The following is a 17,390-nucleotide window of genomic DNA, read 5'->3' as shown; positions in this document are numbered from 1 at the left end:
CGCCCACAGAAAAAAAAAAAAAAAAGAGGGAACAAGACGACCCTTGCTGGACCACTGTGAAGCGGACCGACGAAGACAGTGTGTCGAAAATCAATGGCTGTAATACCTAGTATACGTGAATAGCAGTAGTAGTCGCAGCAGCAGTTTTGTTCGAGTGCTGTCGGTGGGGTAGGGGCCGAGATCGGGTGTCTTGGCGCCCCCAGCGTGTGGCGACATCGTCATCATCGTCATCTAGCGTTAAATTACGATTATGGCCCCGGACTTCGGCGATCCACAACGACTGCCTTAGTATCGATATCGTGGTAGGCGACACCTGGCGAGGCAGTGGATGGCGGCACCGGGCAAGCGGGCACTTGCGGCGTAGCCCCCTGGGGGGTTGAGATGGTCGGACGGACGGTGCCGCTCTAAGCGACGTTACGTCATGTAAACACCACCACCAGACGACTCACTAAATGGGTGTAGTGAACTAAATGATTGGCTTCAATTGAACTACCAATTCTGCTGTCTTTTCTGACGTGATCTACCCCCGCACTTGACGTTTGGTGATCGGTTTGATAAAGCTGCTGTATTCATCATGATTTACGTCATTAGGCTCTATAGGAAGTACACTACAGATTTATGTATTCTATTCTGAGCTAGGGCAATTGGTAGCACCGATATCTGGACTACACAACATCGAGTTCTCGAAGATAACAGGTATTGGTTAACCGAGTATAAATCACTTGTGATGTTCCCTTTGACTGACACCTTGGTGCTTTTTGTAGATGAGGAAGACATCATTGACGCCTAGAACTATCATATTAATGAGTGACCAGGCATCCAACAGTATCGGCAAACATTGAGTTCTTTATGATTTGGTCTACTAGGTAACATATACGATAACTCCTAAAGACATATCCCCCGTACAGAAGGACTACTATATTCTATTTTTCTCTCACGTGACCTGGTTCGCGCGCGTTGCCACCAAAAGTCTCACAAGCGAGTCAAGCTGACCACCACCACCATGTCGTGTAGGTATATTCTCCCTTATTCCCTAACCGCGTTGCCTCAATGACCCCATACTAACCACGCTAGCGTCCGCCGGGTTTGACCGACACATCACGATTTTCTCCCCCGAAGGCCGGTTGTACCAGGTGGAGTACGCGTTCAAAGCGATCAACCTGGCCAACATCACGTCGCTCGCCGTCGCCGGCCGCGACAGCGCCGTGTTGATCTCGCAAAAGAAGATCCCCGACAAGTTGCTCGACCCGCTGACGGTGTCGTACATGTTCCAGATCACGCCGCTGGTGGGGATGGTGGCGACGGGGCTGATTGCCGACGCCCGGGCCCAGGCGCTTCGGGCGCGGGCCGAGGCGACCGAGTTCCGCTACAAGTACGGCTACGAGATCCCCGTGGCGCTGTTGGCCAAGCGCATGGCCAACTTGTCCCAGTTGTACACCCAGCGCGCCTACATGAGACCGTTAGGGGTGGCGCTCACCTTCTGTCAGGTCGACACCGAAGCCGACGGCGAGGGGCGGGGGCCCGAGATCTTCAAGTGCGACCCTGCCGGCTACTTCCAAGGGGTGGCGGCGTGTGCCACGGGGCCGAAACAGCAGGAGGCGACGACGTACTTGGAAAAGAAGTTCAAAAAGACGCGCCACGTCAACGGCGACTGGCAGGCGACGGTCGAGTTTGCCATCACCGCGTTGTCGCTGGTGTTGGGCACCGAGTTCCAGAAGAACGACATCGAGGTCGGCGTCGCCACCGCCGCCGGGTTCAAGATCTTGTCCCCCGCCGACATCGACGCCCGCCTAGTGGCGATCGCCGAACAGGACTAATATGAATGTGTATACGAGTTTTATGTAAATCAGTAATCGCGATCATCGTTGGCGTCGATGGTAAACACCTTGTCCGGGTTCAAGATCCGCTTCGGGTCCACCGCCAATTTGATGCGGCGCATGGTGTCGACGGCGGCGCCGCCGAGCTCATCGACTAAGTACCGCCGCTTCAGGTTGCCGACGCCGTGCTCGCCCGAACACGTCCCCTCGTTGGCCAACCCCACCGCCACCATGGCGTCGACGACCCGCTTGCACTCCTGCTCGTCTTTTTCCGTGTAGAAAAGGTCGGCGTGGAAGTTGCCGTCGCCGGCGTGGGCGAGGACGACGCTCTCAAACCCGCTGGCCTCGATGAGGGCCCGGCACTGGGCGAGGGTGTCGGAAAGCCGCAGCACGGGGACGGCGATGTCGGTGACCCACACGCGGACGTCGGGGTCGATCTCGTGGCGGGCGTAGTCCAACATGGCGAAAAAGGCGTGTTTGCGGTAGCCCCAGAGGACGTCGGCGTCTGTTTGGCTTTGCGCCTCAGTGAATCGGTGGCAGTGGTGCTGGCGGGCAACCTCCTTAATCTGGTTGACGTACTCTTTCACCACCAGTTTCAGAATGCCCCCGACTTTGATGAATAACGTCGGCACCTCCGCCCACTTGGTGCCGTCGCTGGGGGTGTAGCCGGCGTAATTAAAGCACTTCATCATGTCGGCGTCGCAGAGCTCGAGGTGGTGCGGGTGGATCCCGAGGCGGAACAAGTGGCTGACGACGTCGGTGGTGTCTCTGACCAGGGCAAACTGGCCCACCACCGTCAGCTCCGCCTGGGGCTTCACGTGCAACTTGACCGTGGCCTCGGTGACGATGCCAAGCGTCCCCTCGCTCCCCACCATCAACCCGGTCAAATTGTACCCGGCACTCAGCTTGCGCGGCCGCTGCTTGGTCTTGACGACGGTGCCGTCGGCCAACACCGCGGTGACGCCGATGACGTTGTGGAGCATCAGCCCGTGGGCGACGGCGTTGATCCCCAGGGCGTTGGTGGCGACCATGCCCCCGATCTGCCCCTGGGGGCCACAGTCACACCCGAACTCGAGGCGGTAGGGGGCGACGGCGTCGTTGAGGGCGACCCAGTTCACCCCGGCCTCGACGACACAGTCCAAGTCGTCGTGGTTGACGCGTAAAATGCGGTTCATCTTCAGCGTGTCGACACACACCCCCTGGCGCGTGTTGTAGAAATGGCCCTCGAGCAGCAGCCCCCCGCTGAAGGGGACGACGGGGACCAGGTACCGGTGCAACACTTTCATCACCGCCGCCACCAGCTCCGTCAGCGTCGGGTAGATGATATACTGAGGCTTTTCCTCGGGCAACGGGAGGTGGGGCGTGAACTCATTCAGCGTGTGGTGGGCGATATCGGCGGGTGACGACGACACCTCCACCCCTAGGCTCTCAATCTCCTTGATCGCCTGTTTAACATCGCCAGCCAGCGCGTAGCGGGGCGGGTCGACGTCGGCGACGGGAGTCGTCAGCGCCGTCAGCCAAGGCGACGTCATCCGCCCGACACGGTACGCCACCACCACGCCTAGGGCCACCGTCACCGGCATCAAGAGCCGCAGGAGCGACGGAGGAGTGGGGCGGGGCGGCGGCCGGGTGCTCAAGAACCGGCGAAACATCCTCGATGCGTGGCTGCAAAATCGCGATGCGACATTTACCATGTAAACAACCCGCATTATCACCCTGAGTTCAGACAAACACGTATAACCATCTCCAACCCTGACTATTAAGCAGACTTAGTTGGTAGTGATGATTAGGTTAACGAATGGGGTGAATTTTCATGGTTGATAGACATTTTCTCATTTTTTCGAAATCTAACCCCACATTGAGTGTTAGTGTTCTGCCAGCGCGGTAATTCCCGACCACTCATTCATGGCTGCTCAACAAACTCAAGGGATAACTACTCCCTCGAAAAGGATCTCCGTTGCTTCAGCTTGTGTGTGATCATTTAATCTGGTGGTCCTCGCGTTAGTAAACCTGCCGTCAATAACATCGTTGAGAAATATCGATTGAAACTTTCCCGAAACTAAACCGTAGTTGTTTTACTTAAACATAATCGCAGATTGCAGGCAGAGAATTTTGTGATACGCATGGTTGATAAGTTTTGAAGTAATTGAGGGTTCTCTCAATAATCACTTGAAAGTCACTAACTCATTTCCCGCAATTCCAGGAGATCGTGTTGAATCTATCAACCGTGTGCACGTAAAGATCAGATCCATCAAATAGCGAAGATGAGGAGGATAGAATCCAGATGGGAAATTTTTCCTAGAATGTAATTGATCCACAAGACGTCGCTGTTTGCACCATCGTTACTTCTCTCATGAGTTGTTGTGTCCAAATGTTTGTGCCATGTGAACCACTGGATGATTACATGTACGCTGATAATTCACTACCTATTTCTATGCAAACTGGGGGAAAAGTCGAGAACTCAGCTAAACATTGATCAAGCATGTGTATGTGATCGAAAGAATGCTACAGGTTATTACTGCTGCGTACAGGTGATCCCAAAACGTCTTGAGAGTCCCTGACGTATCGTTGACCAGAACGTGGACCTCTTAATTGACGGAAGACACCTGACATGGCGTTATGAATTCCAGGAGGGGGTTGTGTGGTGATCATGAGTCACACAAGTTCCCTCGCTATCATTTGCTGTTATCAGGTTTCTATTCTCCAAAAATAGCTGGTGAGTTGATTGACTGCAGTCCGAAGAATACCCCGTCAAGTGATTATAAGGTTACCGAAGGTGTTCGAGTCTATGTATTACAGGATGCTCATTCGCCTTACGGGGCAATATTGGTAAGAGATTGACAACGCGCTCACCGTAAGCTGTAAATCTGTGGGGCCTCGAAATGAGTTGGCCTGTGGGTGGTACTTCCAAATGCATTGATGCGGCCTTCAGCAGACAATTTTCCGATTGAACCCCGATAGTTCCATGTACAATTGAAGTTGGTAAATGTTTCGGCGATGCAATTTCACTAGCTGAACGCTAGCCATCATTGTCACAACCCAAAAGAAATGGACGATTATAATGTGAACAATGAATCCCACAGTTTCGAAAACAATAGGTCGAAGGAGGTGTGGTGGTGGTGGTGGTGGTGGGTGCGGTGTTTCCACTGTTGCTCTAGACAATGGTAAATGTCTGTGGTCAGGTATAGAGGAGAAGTTACTACCAGTGATTGTTGAGCCGATTCGTATTGATAAGGCTTTCAGGTTGCGGAGCCCTGGCGGGGCCATCCCACCCGATTTCAGATGCACATACGAAGGTAGTTTGTACCCTCACCGGGGTAAACGCCAAGACTTTACCCCTGACTTCGTGCGTATTGACACCCTCGTCGCACGCTTGACGTACGCTCACCCCCTATTGGCATCGTGTGAGCTAAACGAGTGAAGACAATTGTTTAGTCGTCTATTTACGACACTAGTGCCTCATGAGCGTGCGGCTGTCTGACCAGCTGTGAAAACAATGGGGTATCATCATTGATAGAAACGGCTTGTGGCCACAAAACCGCCTGGCCACCACACTCACCCTGGCGATCAATGGCAAAACCTGTGCGTTGAAGTCTGGATCCAGCCCCTAGAGGGACACCACATTTTTCCTAGGAGATTCGTCTATAAAAGGCGATGATGTTTCGCTGACAAAGTTTCTCTCTCCACTACTCGATCCCGCCATGGTTTCCATTTCTTACCCTTTTTTGATTTCTCTCGCCGCCGCGTTGGTGGTCAGAGACCAAGCTCCCAAACCACTTTCGTTCACCTTGAACAAGCAAGCCAAGAAGGAAGATCCCAAACACCCTGGTTTGGGCAATCCCAAGGCCGGCACCACCAACACTGCCAACGCTGCCACCAGTGACCCTGACGTCAAGCTCTTTGCCGACGGGGACACCTACTTGATCAACTTGTCGCTCATCGACCAGAACCAAGAGTTGCAATTGGTGTTGGACACGGGCTCCGCCGACTTGTGGGTCGACGCCAAGAAGTTGAAGACGACCTCGGGCTTCACCAAGAACGGGGTACCGTTTGACATTGCCTACGGTGACCTGTCGACGGTGCGGGGTGACTTTGGCACCTCGTCGGTGTGGCTTGACAACGGCGTCGAAGTGTCCGATTTGCAATGGGCGTTGGCCACCGACGTCGAGTTGACTGATGGCATCCAAAACGGTATTCTCGGGATCGGCAAGGAGAGGAACGAAGCCCCCGCCCAGGAGTACAGCCTCCCCTACGCCAACTTCCCGCAAAAGTTGAAGGACGAAGGGTTCATCACCTCCAACTCGTACTCGTACTACTTGAACAAGCTTGGCACCGCCACGGGTACCATTACCTTCGGTGGTCGTGATCTCGCCAAGGTGAGTGGTCCCGTGGCCACCATCACCCCCAGCACCAGTGACAACGACTCCCCCTACGACTCGATCTCGTACTCGAAGATTTCGACGTCGGACGGCGGCTCCGCCGGCGGGTCCGAGGCGATCTTGGACACCGGTACCACGTTGACCTACCTCCCTTACGACACTATCAACGCGTTGAAGGTGCCTGGGGTCACGTACGACGTGTCCTCCGACACCTACTACATCCAGCCCAACGCGCCCTCGGACAAGTACGTGTCGTTCTTCTTCGGCCTGACCGAAATCAAGACGTCGTACGCCGACTTGGCCATCGCCGAGACCGACAACAACGGCGTCCCCACCGGCCGCTACTACTTCGGGATCCAAGGAACGCTGGGCGACCCTTACATCTTGGGCGACACCTTCTTGCGCAGTGCCTACGTCACCGTCAACCACGACAAGAACCAGGTGTTGATTTCGGCCGTCAACTATACTGACACCGAAAACATCGTGTCGATCTAGACGATCTCCTTAGCTAGGAATACTTATGTTTGTTATCCTCATCCTGTAGCCGCCACACATGTTAGCTGTCATCGGATAATCTAAATGTACGTTTGACAGGACCGTGCCGTTAATGTGCGGCGGCGTGCATATAAACCCATCGTAAGCAACATTATCACAAAATTGGGACCATTCCCGCTAATAGAAATCGTACAATGTGGGTAACCGTCGACGTTGAGATTTTGTTTGGCACCTAAACCCCAACTGCTAAGACTGTCGGTGAGATGGTGGTATGAGTAATCAGATCTTTTTCGGATAATGATATTGAGCTGGTTCATTTCAAGTTGAAAACATCGTTTCAAAGCTTTCATCACTGAAAATTACTCAGCCAATGCCAAGTTGAATTGATGGGTATTCAAAGGTTCGTATATCTCTCTGATTACGATCAATTGGCTGCTTGGGAAATGTTGCCGTCGGAGGAACTTTAGTTTTGTTCAATTGGACTTGGTAAGTTTTCCATACGCTCAGGTGGTCGTATATGGAAATCGATATGTGAGCCTGACATATAACAAACACTAATGTGGGCGGAGGCTAATACATGGTGTATTTGTTGATATGAGGTAGACAAGGATAATCATGTCTGTAACCACTGAATGATGGTGGCGTTGCAGAGGGCAAGTCAAGCATGAAGAGGGAAGCTCCAAGAAGGCTAGCATAGGGGAAGCACGTAATGGGAAATGATTCGACAAGAGTTGGTCCTGTCTCACTTTTTCGTTTTGACTCTCGACTTTCTCCTTTCAATTCGCACCCCCTGCTGAAATAGCCGCTACAGCAATACATCGAAAACAGTAAGTTTTATTAATTCGTTGGCATCATTCTGTTTATCCATGACCCACGCCATTGGCATCGACTTGGGTACCACGAACTCGTGCGTGGCGCACTTCGCCAGGGACAGATGTGACATCCTTGCCAATGATGTTGGCAACCGTACCACCCCGTCCGTGGTGGCCTTCACCGCCGCCGAGCGGTTAGTGGGCGAGGCTGCCATCAGTCAGGCGCCGATAAACCCGGCCAACACTGTGTTTGGCAGCAAACGGGTCATTGGTCGCAAGTTTGACGATGCTGAAGTTCAGGAGGATTTAAAGTATTTCCCCTTTGAAGTGGCTAACCACTGGGGCAACCCGGTGTTTAATGTGCACCACTTGGGCCAGCCGAAGCTGGTTACCCCGGAAGAAATTGCGGCGATGGTGTTGACGAAAATGAAGCAAACCGCCGAGGCTTATGTTGACGGCGACGTGACGGCAGTGGTGATCACCGTCCCCGCCTACTTTAACGGTGCCCAAAGACAAGCCACCATCGATGCGGCGACGCTTGCTGGGCTTAAGGTGTTGCGCATCATCAACGAACCGACGGCGGCGGCCATCGCTTACGGTGTGGACAACCAATTAGTTGGGCTGAAAACGGTGTTGATCTTTGATCTTGGTGGGGGCACGTTCGATGTGTCCCTCGTGGCGATTGATGGCGGGGTGTACCAAGTTAAAGCCACCGCCGGCGACACTCACTTGGGCGGGGAAGACTTCACCAACCGTCTCGTCGACTACTTTGTGGACGAGTTTGAACGCAAAACGGGTAAGATTGTCACCGGCAACAACCGAGCGACGAGACGCTTGGCGGTCGTCTGTGAACGGCTTAAGCGAGAATTGTCAGCGCTGGTCCACGCCTTGTGTCAGATCGATTACTTTTGCGACGGTATTGATCTTGACAGCTCGATCACTCGCGGCCATTTCGAAGCATTGTGCCATGACGACTTCAAGACCACCATTACCTTGGTGGACAAAGTGTTGGTCGATGCCGGCATCGACAAGGCGCAAGTGGACGAGGTGGTGCTTGTGGGGGGGTCGACGAGAATCCCCAAGGTGCAGGAGATGTTGCTGACTTACTTTGACGGTAAACCACTTACCAAGTCAATCAATCCCGATGAAGTTGTTGCTTACGGGGCGGCTGTGCAAGCGGCCGTGTTGGTGGGAGACCCCTCGTCGCAGATCCAACACTTGAAGTTGATGGACATCACGCCGTTATCGCTTGGTATTGATCTTGAAGGGCGTATCATGGCCCCCGTGATTCCGAGAAACACCCCCCTTCCTATCAAAAGATCAAAGATCTTCACCACCTCCTACGACAAGCAAACCGCCATCGAATTCAGAGTGTTTGAAGGCGAGAGAAAGATCAATGACAACAATCACTTACTTGGCGAGTTTGAGTTATTTGAGATTCCTCCTGCTCCCAAAGGTATGCCTGATATTGATGTCAGTTTTGAAATGGATACCAATGGGATCTTGAATGTTGCCGCCGTGGATAAGGGCACGGGCAACACTCAGCTGCTCACGATCACTCACGACCGCGGCCGCTTATCCGATGACGAGATTGCCCAAATCGTGGCTGACGCTGCCAAGTACCGGGAGGCCGATGACGCCGAAGCCATCCGCATCGGGGCCAAGAACCGGCTCGCCTCGTTGGCCTACTCGTTGAAGAACCTGCTCAATGATGAATTGAAGGGCATACTCACTCCCGGTAACTACAAGACCCTCAACCAAATCACCTCGAAAACCATTTCGTGGTTAGATGGTTCGCAAGCGGCCACCACCACGGAATACGTCAACCGCTATAACAAGTTGCACCAGGTGGCTAATCGGATTGTGCCCAAGGCGTCCCCCTAGGTTATGTGTAATGATAATGATTGATGATTTCTATTGACATAGCCGAGCCATAGCTTATCTGTTTTAAGCTTCTAGACATCTTAAAATATAAAACTAGGGCAATCAAGAATCACGACAGTTTTGCCGTCACAGAGTTGTTAACCTGTTGAAACACGTTAAGGCGTCTGCGATTGATGATGAACGAATGGTAAATCGACTCAATCACCACGATGAGAGGGGGGACTCCTGAATGTAAATCAAGTATCGCAAGCCACTGTCAGCTTTTAATATCTGGTTGTTTATCTAGCTCGTACACATGGGTTTACTGACTCCACTCGTCAAACTGGAGGGCTTCCTCAAGTCATTGCTCCTTTCCTGAGCAAGTAACTCTCTACTGTTGACGTGCTTCACTCAATTTGAAGAGAGTCGGTAACGGCGAAGACTGGTAGCTGTGAATTCTCCTTGGCTTACGGTGTACACTTTATTAAAAAAAGACAAATCACCGTTTGTCCTGCTTCGATCTTTGCACCGCCGCATTGGGGTAGGTTTTTGTTCGGTGGCGCGGGCGCGCGACCCACTGACCTTGGAATCACGAGGCTTAACGAGAGAGCACCGATAAATGTTGGTCCAATGGCTCCAGAACCAGCCGGCGTTCACCCGCGCATGGGTGGCGCTGATCCTTGCCTGTGCCGTGCTTGTCCACTTCAAGCTCGTGCTGCCGGGGGTGCTTTTCTATACGGGGTCGCGGGCGCCGATCGAGGTGTGGCGGTTTATCACCGGGTTCTGTATCTTTGAAGGCATCGGCGTGGGGCTTCTCTTCAAGTGCTACACGATCTTGACGTGGGTGAAAAGCTACGAGGAGGAGTTCCTGGTTCCCTGGCTGCTCTTGCCGCGCCAAGTGGACCATTTCAGCCCCCACCAGACCCAGGTGCTTCGCCGGCTCCTCGACGACAACCAGCTGATCGATTTCTACTGGTTCATCATCCAGGTGGCGTTCTCGATCGTGATCTTGCCGATGATGTTCCCCCTGCTCCGCAACTTCGAGCGCACCGGCTACGTGTTGGAGAGCATTCTCCAGAACATCTGCCACTGGCGCCACGCCGCCGACCTCTCGTTTGTGTTTGGCGTGTTCCCCGTGCGCCGCGGCATGCTTCCGTTCATGTTTACCGTGGCCAACGTCTTTCTCACCGGCGAGTTCACCCAGGGGGTCGCCGAGTTCGTCACGTCCCCGTGGAGCTGGGACACCTTCCGCGCGATGTTCCCCGCCGACTGGCTCACCTACTTGGCCGTGGTGTACTTGCTTTCCCATTTCTGGTGGTACACAAGACACTTCCTCCCCGAACAGACGTACAGCGTGCGCCCCTTGCTCCGCCAGAAGACGTTTGAACGCTACCGGATGCTGGGCGAAGAGGGCAATCGCCGGTTTATCCGTATGCTCTTGATGCCGCCGTGGTACGCGGTGTTTATCCCCCGTATCGCCGCCATGCCCCACCCGGTGGTGGTCGAGGCGGAATTGGCTCACGATGACGACAACACCAACCCTGCCGACACTGCCGACGCCGGAAGTGTCGAGACTGCCGGCGTCGGCGATAATGACGCCACCAATGTTGGCATTGCCGACGCCGAAGCCGCCGACGTGGCCCCTGCCGGTGACGACCACGGGTTTGCTGCCCACCCTGACCTCCACGAGCTCCGCCAGCGCCACCCGGCGTGGCAATGACCGGGGTGATCCCGAGGCGACTCCCGCGGCCGTACCCGTCGTATACACGTCGTTCCCGTCGCCTCGTCGTATAGCCCACATGCGCGCGCATTGCTTTTGTCGAAGGATGCGTACTGCACACAGCCAGTCGCGATCAACAATATATGGGCTGAGGGCGAGGCTACTAAGTTTTTTTTTTTTTTTCACGGAAACTCCTTCACCATGGTGTCTCAGGTTTATTCCGACTACTCGTCGTTTGCTGCCAACGTCACCCTGTTTGGTGATGTCTACCAGCAATTCAACGCCGTCCCCACCCTCAACTTCGTCGAGAAGTTGTGGGGGTCGTACTACTACTACATGAACAACGACTTGTTCGCCACGGGGCTTCTTTTCTTCCTCGTCCACGAAGTGTTCTATTTTGGCCGCTGCTTGCCCTGGTACGTCATCGACAAGATCCCGTACTTCCAGAAATACAAGATCCAGCCGGATAAGATGCCGTCGGACAAGGAGCAGTGGGAGTGTCTCAAGCTGGTGCTCACGCTGCACTTCCTTGTCGAGGCGTTCCCCATCTGGTTTTTCCATCCGTTCTGTCAGAAGATCGGCATCACCTTCGACGTCCCCTTCCCCAAGATCACGACGATGTTGTGGCAATGGGCGCTATTTTTCGTGTTGGAGGACGCGTGGCACTACTGGTTCCACCGCGGGTTGCACCACGGGCCGTTCTACAAGTACATCCACAAGCAGCACCACCGCTACGCCGCCCCCTTTGGCCTCGCCGCCGAGTACGCCCACCCGGTGGAGGTGATGTTGTTGGGGTTGGGCACCGTGGGGATCCCCGTGGTGTTCTGCATGTTCACCAAGAACTTGCACTTGTTTACCGTGTGTATCTGGATCATCTTGCGGTTGTTTCAGGCCGTCGACGCCCACTCGGGCTACGAGTTCCCGTGGTCGTTGCACCACTTTTTGCCGTTTTGGGCCGGCGCCGACCACCACGACGAGCACCACCACTACTTCATCGGGCTGTACGCGCTGTCGTTCAGATGGTGGGACGCGGTGTTGAAGACCGAGGCCGGGCCCGGTCCCAAGGCCAAGCGCGAGCAGGTGATGAAAGCGAAGGCGGAACGGAAGCAAAAGAAACATCAATAGGTACCTAATAGACATCCCCCTAGCCCAATAGTTGCCATCAATGACAACACAGCATTGCCACTGGCGTTGAATATTGATAAAAACAACAATCAATTAGATCTCAAATTAATATGATTAATCGTTCAACTCAACCATCTACAGCGATTTCCTGATTCCTTCATTACCATTCATTAAACTAATAATACACGTAAACCACTGGTTAACCACCGAAACCGTACAAGGTTCTCCCCGATCTCTTCAAGGCGTAGACGACGTCCAACGAAGTCACGGTCTTTCTCTTGGCGTGTTCGGTGTAAGTAACGGCATCCCGGATGACGTTTTCCAAGAACTGCTTAAGCACGATTCTCACTTCTTCGTAGATCAAGGCCGAGATACGCTTGACACCACCTCTTCTGGCCAATCTTCTGATGGCGGGCTTGGTGATCCCTTGGATGTTGTCTCTCAAGATCTTTCTGTGACGCTTAGCGCCACCCTTGCCGAGACCTTTACCGCCTTTACCTCTGCCAGACATGATTTGTTAAAACTGATGGATTTCCAACTTCGCTGGGGGCACCAAGTTTATATAGCATTGGCACTGGCGAAGGGGGAGCAACGCCCGCTGGCGGTGGTGCCTGGCCGCGGGCCCGCGGCGACGCGTCTCGGCGGCGTCTTTTTGGTGGCGGTGCGCGTGCGAAAGCCGGGGTGGCGGACCCACGATGCGCGGGCGTAGAACCTAGCACGCCAACGACGAGGGTTTCGACATTGTCGCGGTTTTCCCAACCCTCCGCGACGCGACGGTGAGGTTACCGGGTCGCTCCCCACCTGCGTCACGAGCCGGCGATGGCCTCACGCGACCGATGCTCGCTGCCGAGTCGCCCCTTAGTCATATATATAAGGCATACCCCCCCAGAAGGTCAAGTTTGTAGTTTACACCCAATCAATCATGGCTAGAACTAAGCAAACCGCAAGAAAGTCCACTGGTGGTAAGGCCCCCAGAAAGCAACTCGCCTCCAAGGCCGCCAGAAAGTCGGCCCCCGCCACCGGTGGTGTCAAGAAGCCCCACAGATACAAGCCCGGTACCGTCGCCTTGAGAGAAATCAGAAGATTCCAAAAGTCGACCGAACTCTTGATCAGAAAGTTGCCTTTCCAAAGATTGGTCAGAGAAATCGCCCAGGACTTCAAGACCGACTTGAGATTCCAATCGTCGGCCATTGGTGCCTTGCAAGAATCCGTCGAAGCCTACTTGGTGTCGTTGTTTGAAGACACTAACTTGTGCGCCATCCACGCCAAGAGAGTCACCATCCAAAAGAAGGACATCCAATTGGCGAGAAGATTGAGAGGCGAAAGATCGTAAGGATAATGGGAAATTTTTTATGTAATCGGTTATGTTTAATGAACACAATGAAGGGAACATTGGTAGTCGGTGCCGGCAGCGGCAGTGCCGTTAATGCCGAGAGCAACCGACAGCAACCATGTGGCCTCGAGGCCAGAGCTTTAGTACGTCTCGGTTATCCCCCTCCACTGTGAAAGAAAAAGAACTTTTATAGCGCAGCCCTGGCTCAGGCAATACATGCTTAAACTGATCACGTACCATTGTATCACGGTTTTCTAGATAGTTGTCATCATCGCCAGAGGCTTCTCCGCCGCTCCCGTTCTCGCCTAGCTAGCCCGAGTAGTCTCTCAGAGACCATGGCCTGCTTGGTGGCAACGGGAGAGAGGCGTCGAGCGCAGAGCAATCGTATCCGTTCGACACCGCCTTTTATCTGGCTTCCGCGGGAGCGCACATGGTAGCGCCGCAACTATAGTCAATAGCAGTACCGAAGTTGCCGGCAATACCAGGGGTTTTGCCTGCACAATTGCCCAGTATATATAACCACGGCGGAGATCCCTGTCATCTCATAAAGCAATAATGGCCACCCGAGCTCCCACGGAAAAGGACAAGATCGAAGCCAAAGCCAGCGAAGTGGCGACCCAGGTCGACCAATTGGGGGCGCTGCCGTACCCCAGTGCCGCCTTCGGGTCGTTGCTTGCCCTCAGAGGGTTGATCGTGCCGGACAACGTCGTCGAGGTCGTCCAGGGGGTTGCCGGCCAGCCGGTGAGGGAGAAAGTGACGGTGGTGAAGCCGACGAGGGCGCTGTGCTTCACGTTCGGGGCGGCCAACTTGATTGGCACCTACATCATGTTTTTGGACCCCAAGAACGGCGCCGGGTTCAACTTTGCCTGGAACGCGTTGTACCTTATCGTCAACGGCAAGCAGGCGGTGGAGCTGGTGACCCACGGCAAGTTTGTGCCCGCCGGGTTAGGGGCGTTTGCCCTTTTCAACGCCGGCGTCTACGGCAAGCGTTACTTCTCGCTGTTTTAAAATACGTACAATACATCGTTACCGTGTCCTCCTTGTAGAAGCCGTACTGGTAGAAGTCACGTGATCACCACCCCGCTTAAATGGCTGCGAAATTGTTAATAACGTAGTTACCGAATGGAATCACAACTACGCCATATGATTGCTCTTAGCCCATTGACCGAATATGTTAGGGACTAGCGGGTAATACCTCGGGTATTCCCATCTGGTCCTCGCTTTTTCGCCAAGATTATCTTAGGCCTCGTCAGCGATGCTCATGTACACCACCAACTAACCTGATGGTACATGCGTTCTGTACCTCAGATCGGGTAGCTTGTACATGGTGCACCACTTACGAGACCCACCTCCCGAAGTTAAATAGTTCTAACTATATCCTAAATAAATCAGAATCTACTTCTCAAACCTAACTGAATCGATAAAATCTCCAGACCATGGTAGCATTTCGTACCCGTTTGTCGTATTTATCGTATAGGCGGACATCGTCACGCGCACTAGCCACACGGTGCCCCAGTTGACGACGCCAGGGAAAGTCGAGGCAATACGCCGTATTGAGCGAGCGATGACGAGAAAAAAACTTTCCTCCTTCAATTAACTTCGACAGATTGACCATGGCGGGTGCTTTTGGTGCTTCTGGCAACAACTCCCCTGGGAAACATGCCAATGCTCCCGCGGCCAAACGTCGTAGACGCTTTAGCCGCCGCCTCCAAAAGTTGAGCCCGCTCCCCGTTGACACCCCGCCTCAGGAACTCGCTGTAATTCACGCCACAGGGGCCACCACGGCGCCTCCCCCCACTTTTGAGGCCCTCCCGTTGGAAATTGTTGAGATCATTGTGTCCCACCTCGACGACGTCTCGGTGTGTCGCTTGTACGCCGCCTACAACGAATGCGTGCAAATGTATGTGCCTGTCAAAAAGGTCATCGCCGACCGGCTCAAGAAGGTCACGGTGCCCGTGTCGCCGGAGGTACAACCCAAACACGACACTTCTATGATTGACTTTGCCACGGCGGCGTTGCTTCCGTCGTGGTGCCACGTCCACGTGCACAGCCGGTTGGCCTATTGGGACCTCGCCAAGTGGTACCTTCGCCAATTGAAGTTTGCGCTGGTGGCAATCACGGTGTATGGCTCGTTGGCGCACAAGCAGGATTATGTCGATTTCAACGGCGTCAAAGGAAATGTGGTTGCGGTGCATCTCAAGGATATCAATCGCTTTAGAAACATTCCCTTGTCCACTAAGGAACTCTAACTCCCCCGCGGCTGCTTGAAGGGTATGGTCGATTTCACCCACTTGACGAAGCTCACCCATGTGGAGTTCTCGCCTCCTACAGAATTTTGTGACAGCTTCCGTTATCTGATAATGTTACCACTGCTGGTCACCACCATTCGTGATCACGAAATCAACGTCATTCTGTCCTTGCCTTTGCCCAAACTCCAACACTACAGTGGTAGATGGGATGACAACATTCCTTGGCGCCAGCTCAAAACGGCCGCTGTCGACTTCATCGAGGATGGCACCCGCTGCTGTATATTGGAGGAGGTTGAAATCAAGGAGTTTACAAACTTCCAACATATCCATTGCCCCAACCTTCGAAGTGTTGTGTTAAATCATCGGCACACTGGCATTATCACGGACTTTTTTACTCACGACCAAATCAATCGCCTCAAAACTTTCAAAGGGAAGAACGTTGAACTCGATGACTTAACTATGTTGGAGCAAGTCAAAGTTTTACACGTGACGTACAACCACACCCTCACCAACCACACCCCGTTACCGCCCCATTTAAAGGAATTGAAAATCTACTCACATTCGCCGGTCGAGGGTATTCCTGACCAGCTTACGGTGTTTGAGTATTACGATTATATAAGACGTACTAAAAACATCTCGGTCACATCGGCGACGCTTAAGCGTTTGCTGATTGACGGTGCAAATGTGTTGACGTTCAACTGTCCTCATCTTGAAGAGTTAATGATGGATGACATCCGATCCTGTGGCGAATGTTTCGCTCCCAAAGTACGGAAATTGAGTGTGGGAGCCATCCAAATTCCCTTACAGAACTTTCCGAACCTTCGTCAATTACACATGCTTGATTTGGTACATCGAGAGTTTCCTAAAATTGATGTTGTCATTGGCCATTACCTCGAGTCCGTCACCGTTAAAAATATGAAATTGGACAGAGTCGTACTCTCAGCGAACGAAGTAACCCTCGTATACTGTTCATTTCGGCAAACCCCTGCCATATCGGCTAAAGTGTTGAAAGCACTGAGAACATCCATTAAAGAAGGCATCACTTGTCAGGAATTAATCTGTGACACCATCGAGCAAATCCCCGACATGGTGGAAAAAGCAAGCTTGAGCCGTTTGCCACGGGATACCCGTCGCTTGTTCAGCGGATGCAACAAGCTCACGTCGGTTTCCATCGACTCTGGTTGCTGTAACGACGATGAGCTTGTGATCCCTGCGTCTGTTGTACAACTCAAATTGCCCAGGGAAGCCAAATTCAGATTCGAAGGCACGGAAATGTCCAAGACGCCACAAAAGCTCAAATACTTCCATTGGGAGGGAACCAGAACTGAAAATCAAATCGACCACACGCCCGAAGGTATTAAGAATCGGTTTGAACAGATCGAGTCCAATTGGTGCCATCGCGACAAGTTGAGATTACGGCAACCTCTCAATATTGAACCCGAGAATGAGATGTGATTTGGTACAACCTTGTGACACGAGCTAACGAGTATGTCAGTGAAGTAATTAGTAATGAATGAACTCAGAGGGCATGTATTGTTACCTTTCCAGCCTTAATCAAGTAGTGAGCTCGGTGAGAATAATCTTGGTCATCCTATTG

At 53.1% G+C, this 17,390-nt stretch overlaps 11 protein-coding genes across 11 annotated transcripts; 9 read left to right on the top strand and 2 right to left on the bottom strand. All coding sequences in view use genetic code 12, as the record gives it.

The window, feature by feature from the left end:
- Positions 1 to 1,292: 1,292 nt before the first annotated feature.
- Positions 1,293 to 1,817, top strand: SCL1 (proteasome core particle subunit alpha 1; the record flags this gene model as incomplete). The annotated part of the gene is made up of 1 exon (XM_034156917.1): positions 1,293 to 1,817. The coding sequence occupies one exon, from the start codon at positions 1,293 to 1,295 to the stop codon at positions 1,815 to 1,817; it is 525 nt and encodes a 174-aa protein (XP_034011104.1).
- Positions 1,818 to 1,846: 29 nt separating this feature from the next.
- DLD2 (D-lactate dehydrogenase) lies at positions 1,847 to 3,469 on the bottom strand (the record flags this gene model as incomplete). The annotated part of the gene is made up of 1 exon (XM_034156916.1): positions 1,847 to 3,469. One exon carries the CDS (start codon positions 3,467 to 3,469, stop codon positions 1,847 to 1,849), a length of 1,623 nt encoding a protein of 540 aa, XP_034011103.1.
- A 2,049-nt stretch (positions 3,470 to 5,518) lies between these two features.
- DIURU_004081 (uncharacterized protein) lies at positions 5,519 to 6,691 on the top strand (the record flags this gene model as incomplete). Its single annotated transcript, XM_034156915.1, has 1 exon — positions 5,519 to 6,691. The coding sequence occupies one exon, from the start codon at positions 5,519 to 5,521 to the stop codon at positions 6,689 to 6,691; it is 1,173 nt and encodes a 390-aa protein (XP_034011102.1).
- Positions 6,692 to 7,557: 866 nt separating this feature from the next.
- On the top strand, positions 7,558 to 9,387 carry DIURU_004080 (uncharacterized protein; the record flags this gene model as incomplete). Its single annotated transcript, XM_034156914.1, has 1 exon — positions 7,558 to 9,387. The coding sequence occupies one exon, from the start codon at positions 7,558 to 7,560 to the stop codon at positions 9,385 to 9,387; it is 1,830 nt and encodes a 609-aa protein (XP_034011101.1).
- Positions 9,388 to 9,985: 598 nt separating this feature from the next.
- On the top strand, positions 9,986 to 11,086 carry DIURU_004079 (uncharacterized protein; the record flags this gene model as incomplete). The annotated part of the gene is made up of 1 exon (XM_034156912.1): positions 9,986 to 11,086. The coding sequence occupies one exon, from the start codon at positions 9,986 to 9,988 to the stop codon at positions 11,084 to 11,086; it is 1,101 nt and encodes a 366-aa protein (XP_034011100.1).
- A 201-nt stretch (positions 11,087 to 11,287) lies between these two features.
- On the top strand, positions 11,288 to 12,211 carry ERG25 (methylsterol monooxygenase; the record flags this gene model as incomplete). Its single annotated transcript, XM_034156911.1, has 1 exon — positions 11,288 to 12,211. One exon carries the CDS (start codon positions 11,288 to 11,290, stop codon positions 12,209 to 12,211), a length of 924 nt encoding a protein of 307 aa, XP_034011099.1.
- Positions 12,212 to 12,410: 199 nt separating this feature from the next.
- On the bottom strand, positions 12,411 to 12,722 carry HHF22 (histone; the record flags this gene model as incomplete). Its single annotated transcript, XM_034156910.1, has 1 exon — positions 12,411 to 12,722. One exon carries the CDS (start codon positions 12,720 to 12,722, stop codon positions 12,411 to 12,413), a length of 312 nt encoding a protein of 103 aa, XP_034011098.1.
- Positions 12,723 to 13,133: 411 nt separating this feature from the next.
- On the top strand, positions 13,134 to 13,544 carry HHT2 (histone; the record flags this gene model as incomplete). Its single annotated transcript, XM_034156909.1, has 1 exon — positions 13,134 to 13,544. One exon carries the CDS (start codon positions 13,134 to 13,136, stop codon positions 13,542 to 13,544), a length of 411 nt encoding a protein of 136 aa, XP_034011097.1.
- A 555-nt stretch (positions 13,545 to 14,099) lies between these two features.
- DIURU_004075 (uncharacterized protein) lies at positions 14,100 to 14,552 on the top strand (the record flags this gene model as incomplete). Its single annotated transcript, XM_034156908.1, has 1 exon — positions 14,100 to 14,552. One exon carries the CDS (start codon positions 14,100 to 14,102, stop codon positions 14,550 to 14,552), a length of 453 nt encoding a protein of 150 aa, XP_034011096.1.
- Positions 14,553 to 15,157: 605 nt separating this feature from the next.
- DIURU_004074 (uncharacterized protein) lies at positions 15,158 to 15,793 on the top strand (the record flags this gene model as incomplete). The annotated part of the gene is made up of 1 exon (XM_034156907.1): positions 15,158 to 15,793. One exon carries the CDS (start codon positions 15,158 to 15,160, stop codon positions 15,791 to 15,793), a length of 636 nt encoding a protein of 211 aa, XP_034011095.1.
- Positions 15,794 to 15,904: 111 nt separating this feature from the next.
- DIURU_004073 (uncharacterized protein) lies at positions 15,905 to 17,248 on the top strand (the record flags this gene model as incomplete). The annotated part of the gene is made up of 1 exon (XM_034156906.1): positions 15,905 to 17,248. One exon carries the CDS (start codon positions 15,905 to 15,907, stop codon positions 17,246 to 17,248), a length of 1,344 nt encoding a protein of 447 aa, XP_034011094.1.
- Between the last annotated feature and the right edge of the window lie 142 nt (positions 17,249 to 17,390).

This window comes from Diutina rugosa, assembly GCF_008704595.1.
Source record: "Diutina rugosa strain CBS 613 chromosome Unknown scaffold13_size251220, whole genome shotgun sequence".
Taxonomy (NCBI): Eukaryota; Fungi; Ascomycota; class Pichiomycetes; order Serinales; family Debaryomycetaceae; genus Diutina; species Diutina rugosa.
This window is presented reverse-complemented; position numbering and strand designations above follow the sequence as displayed.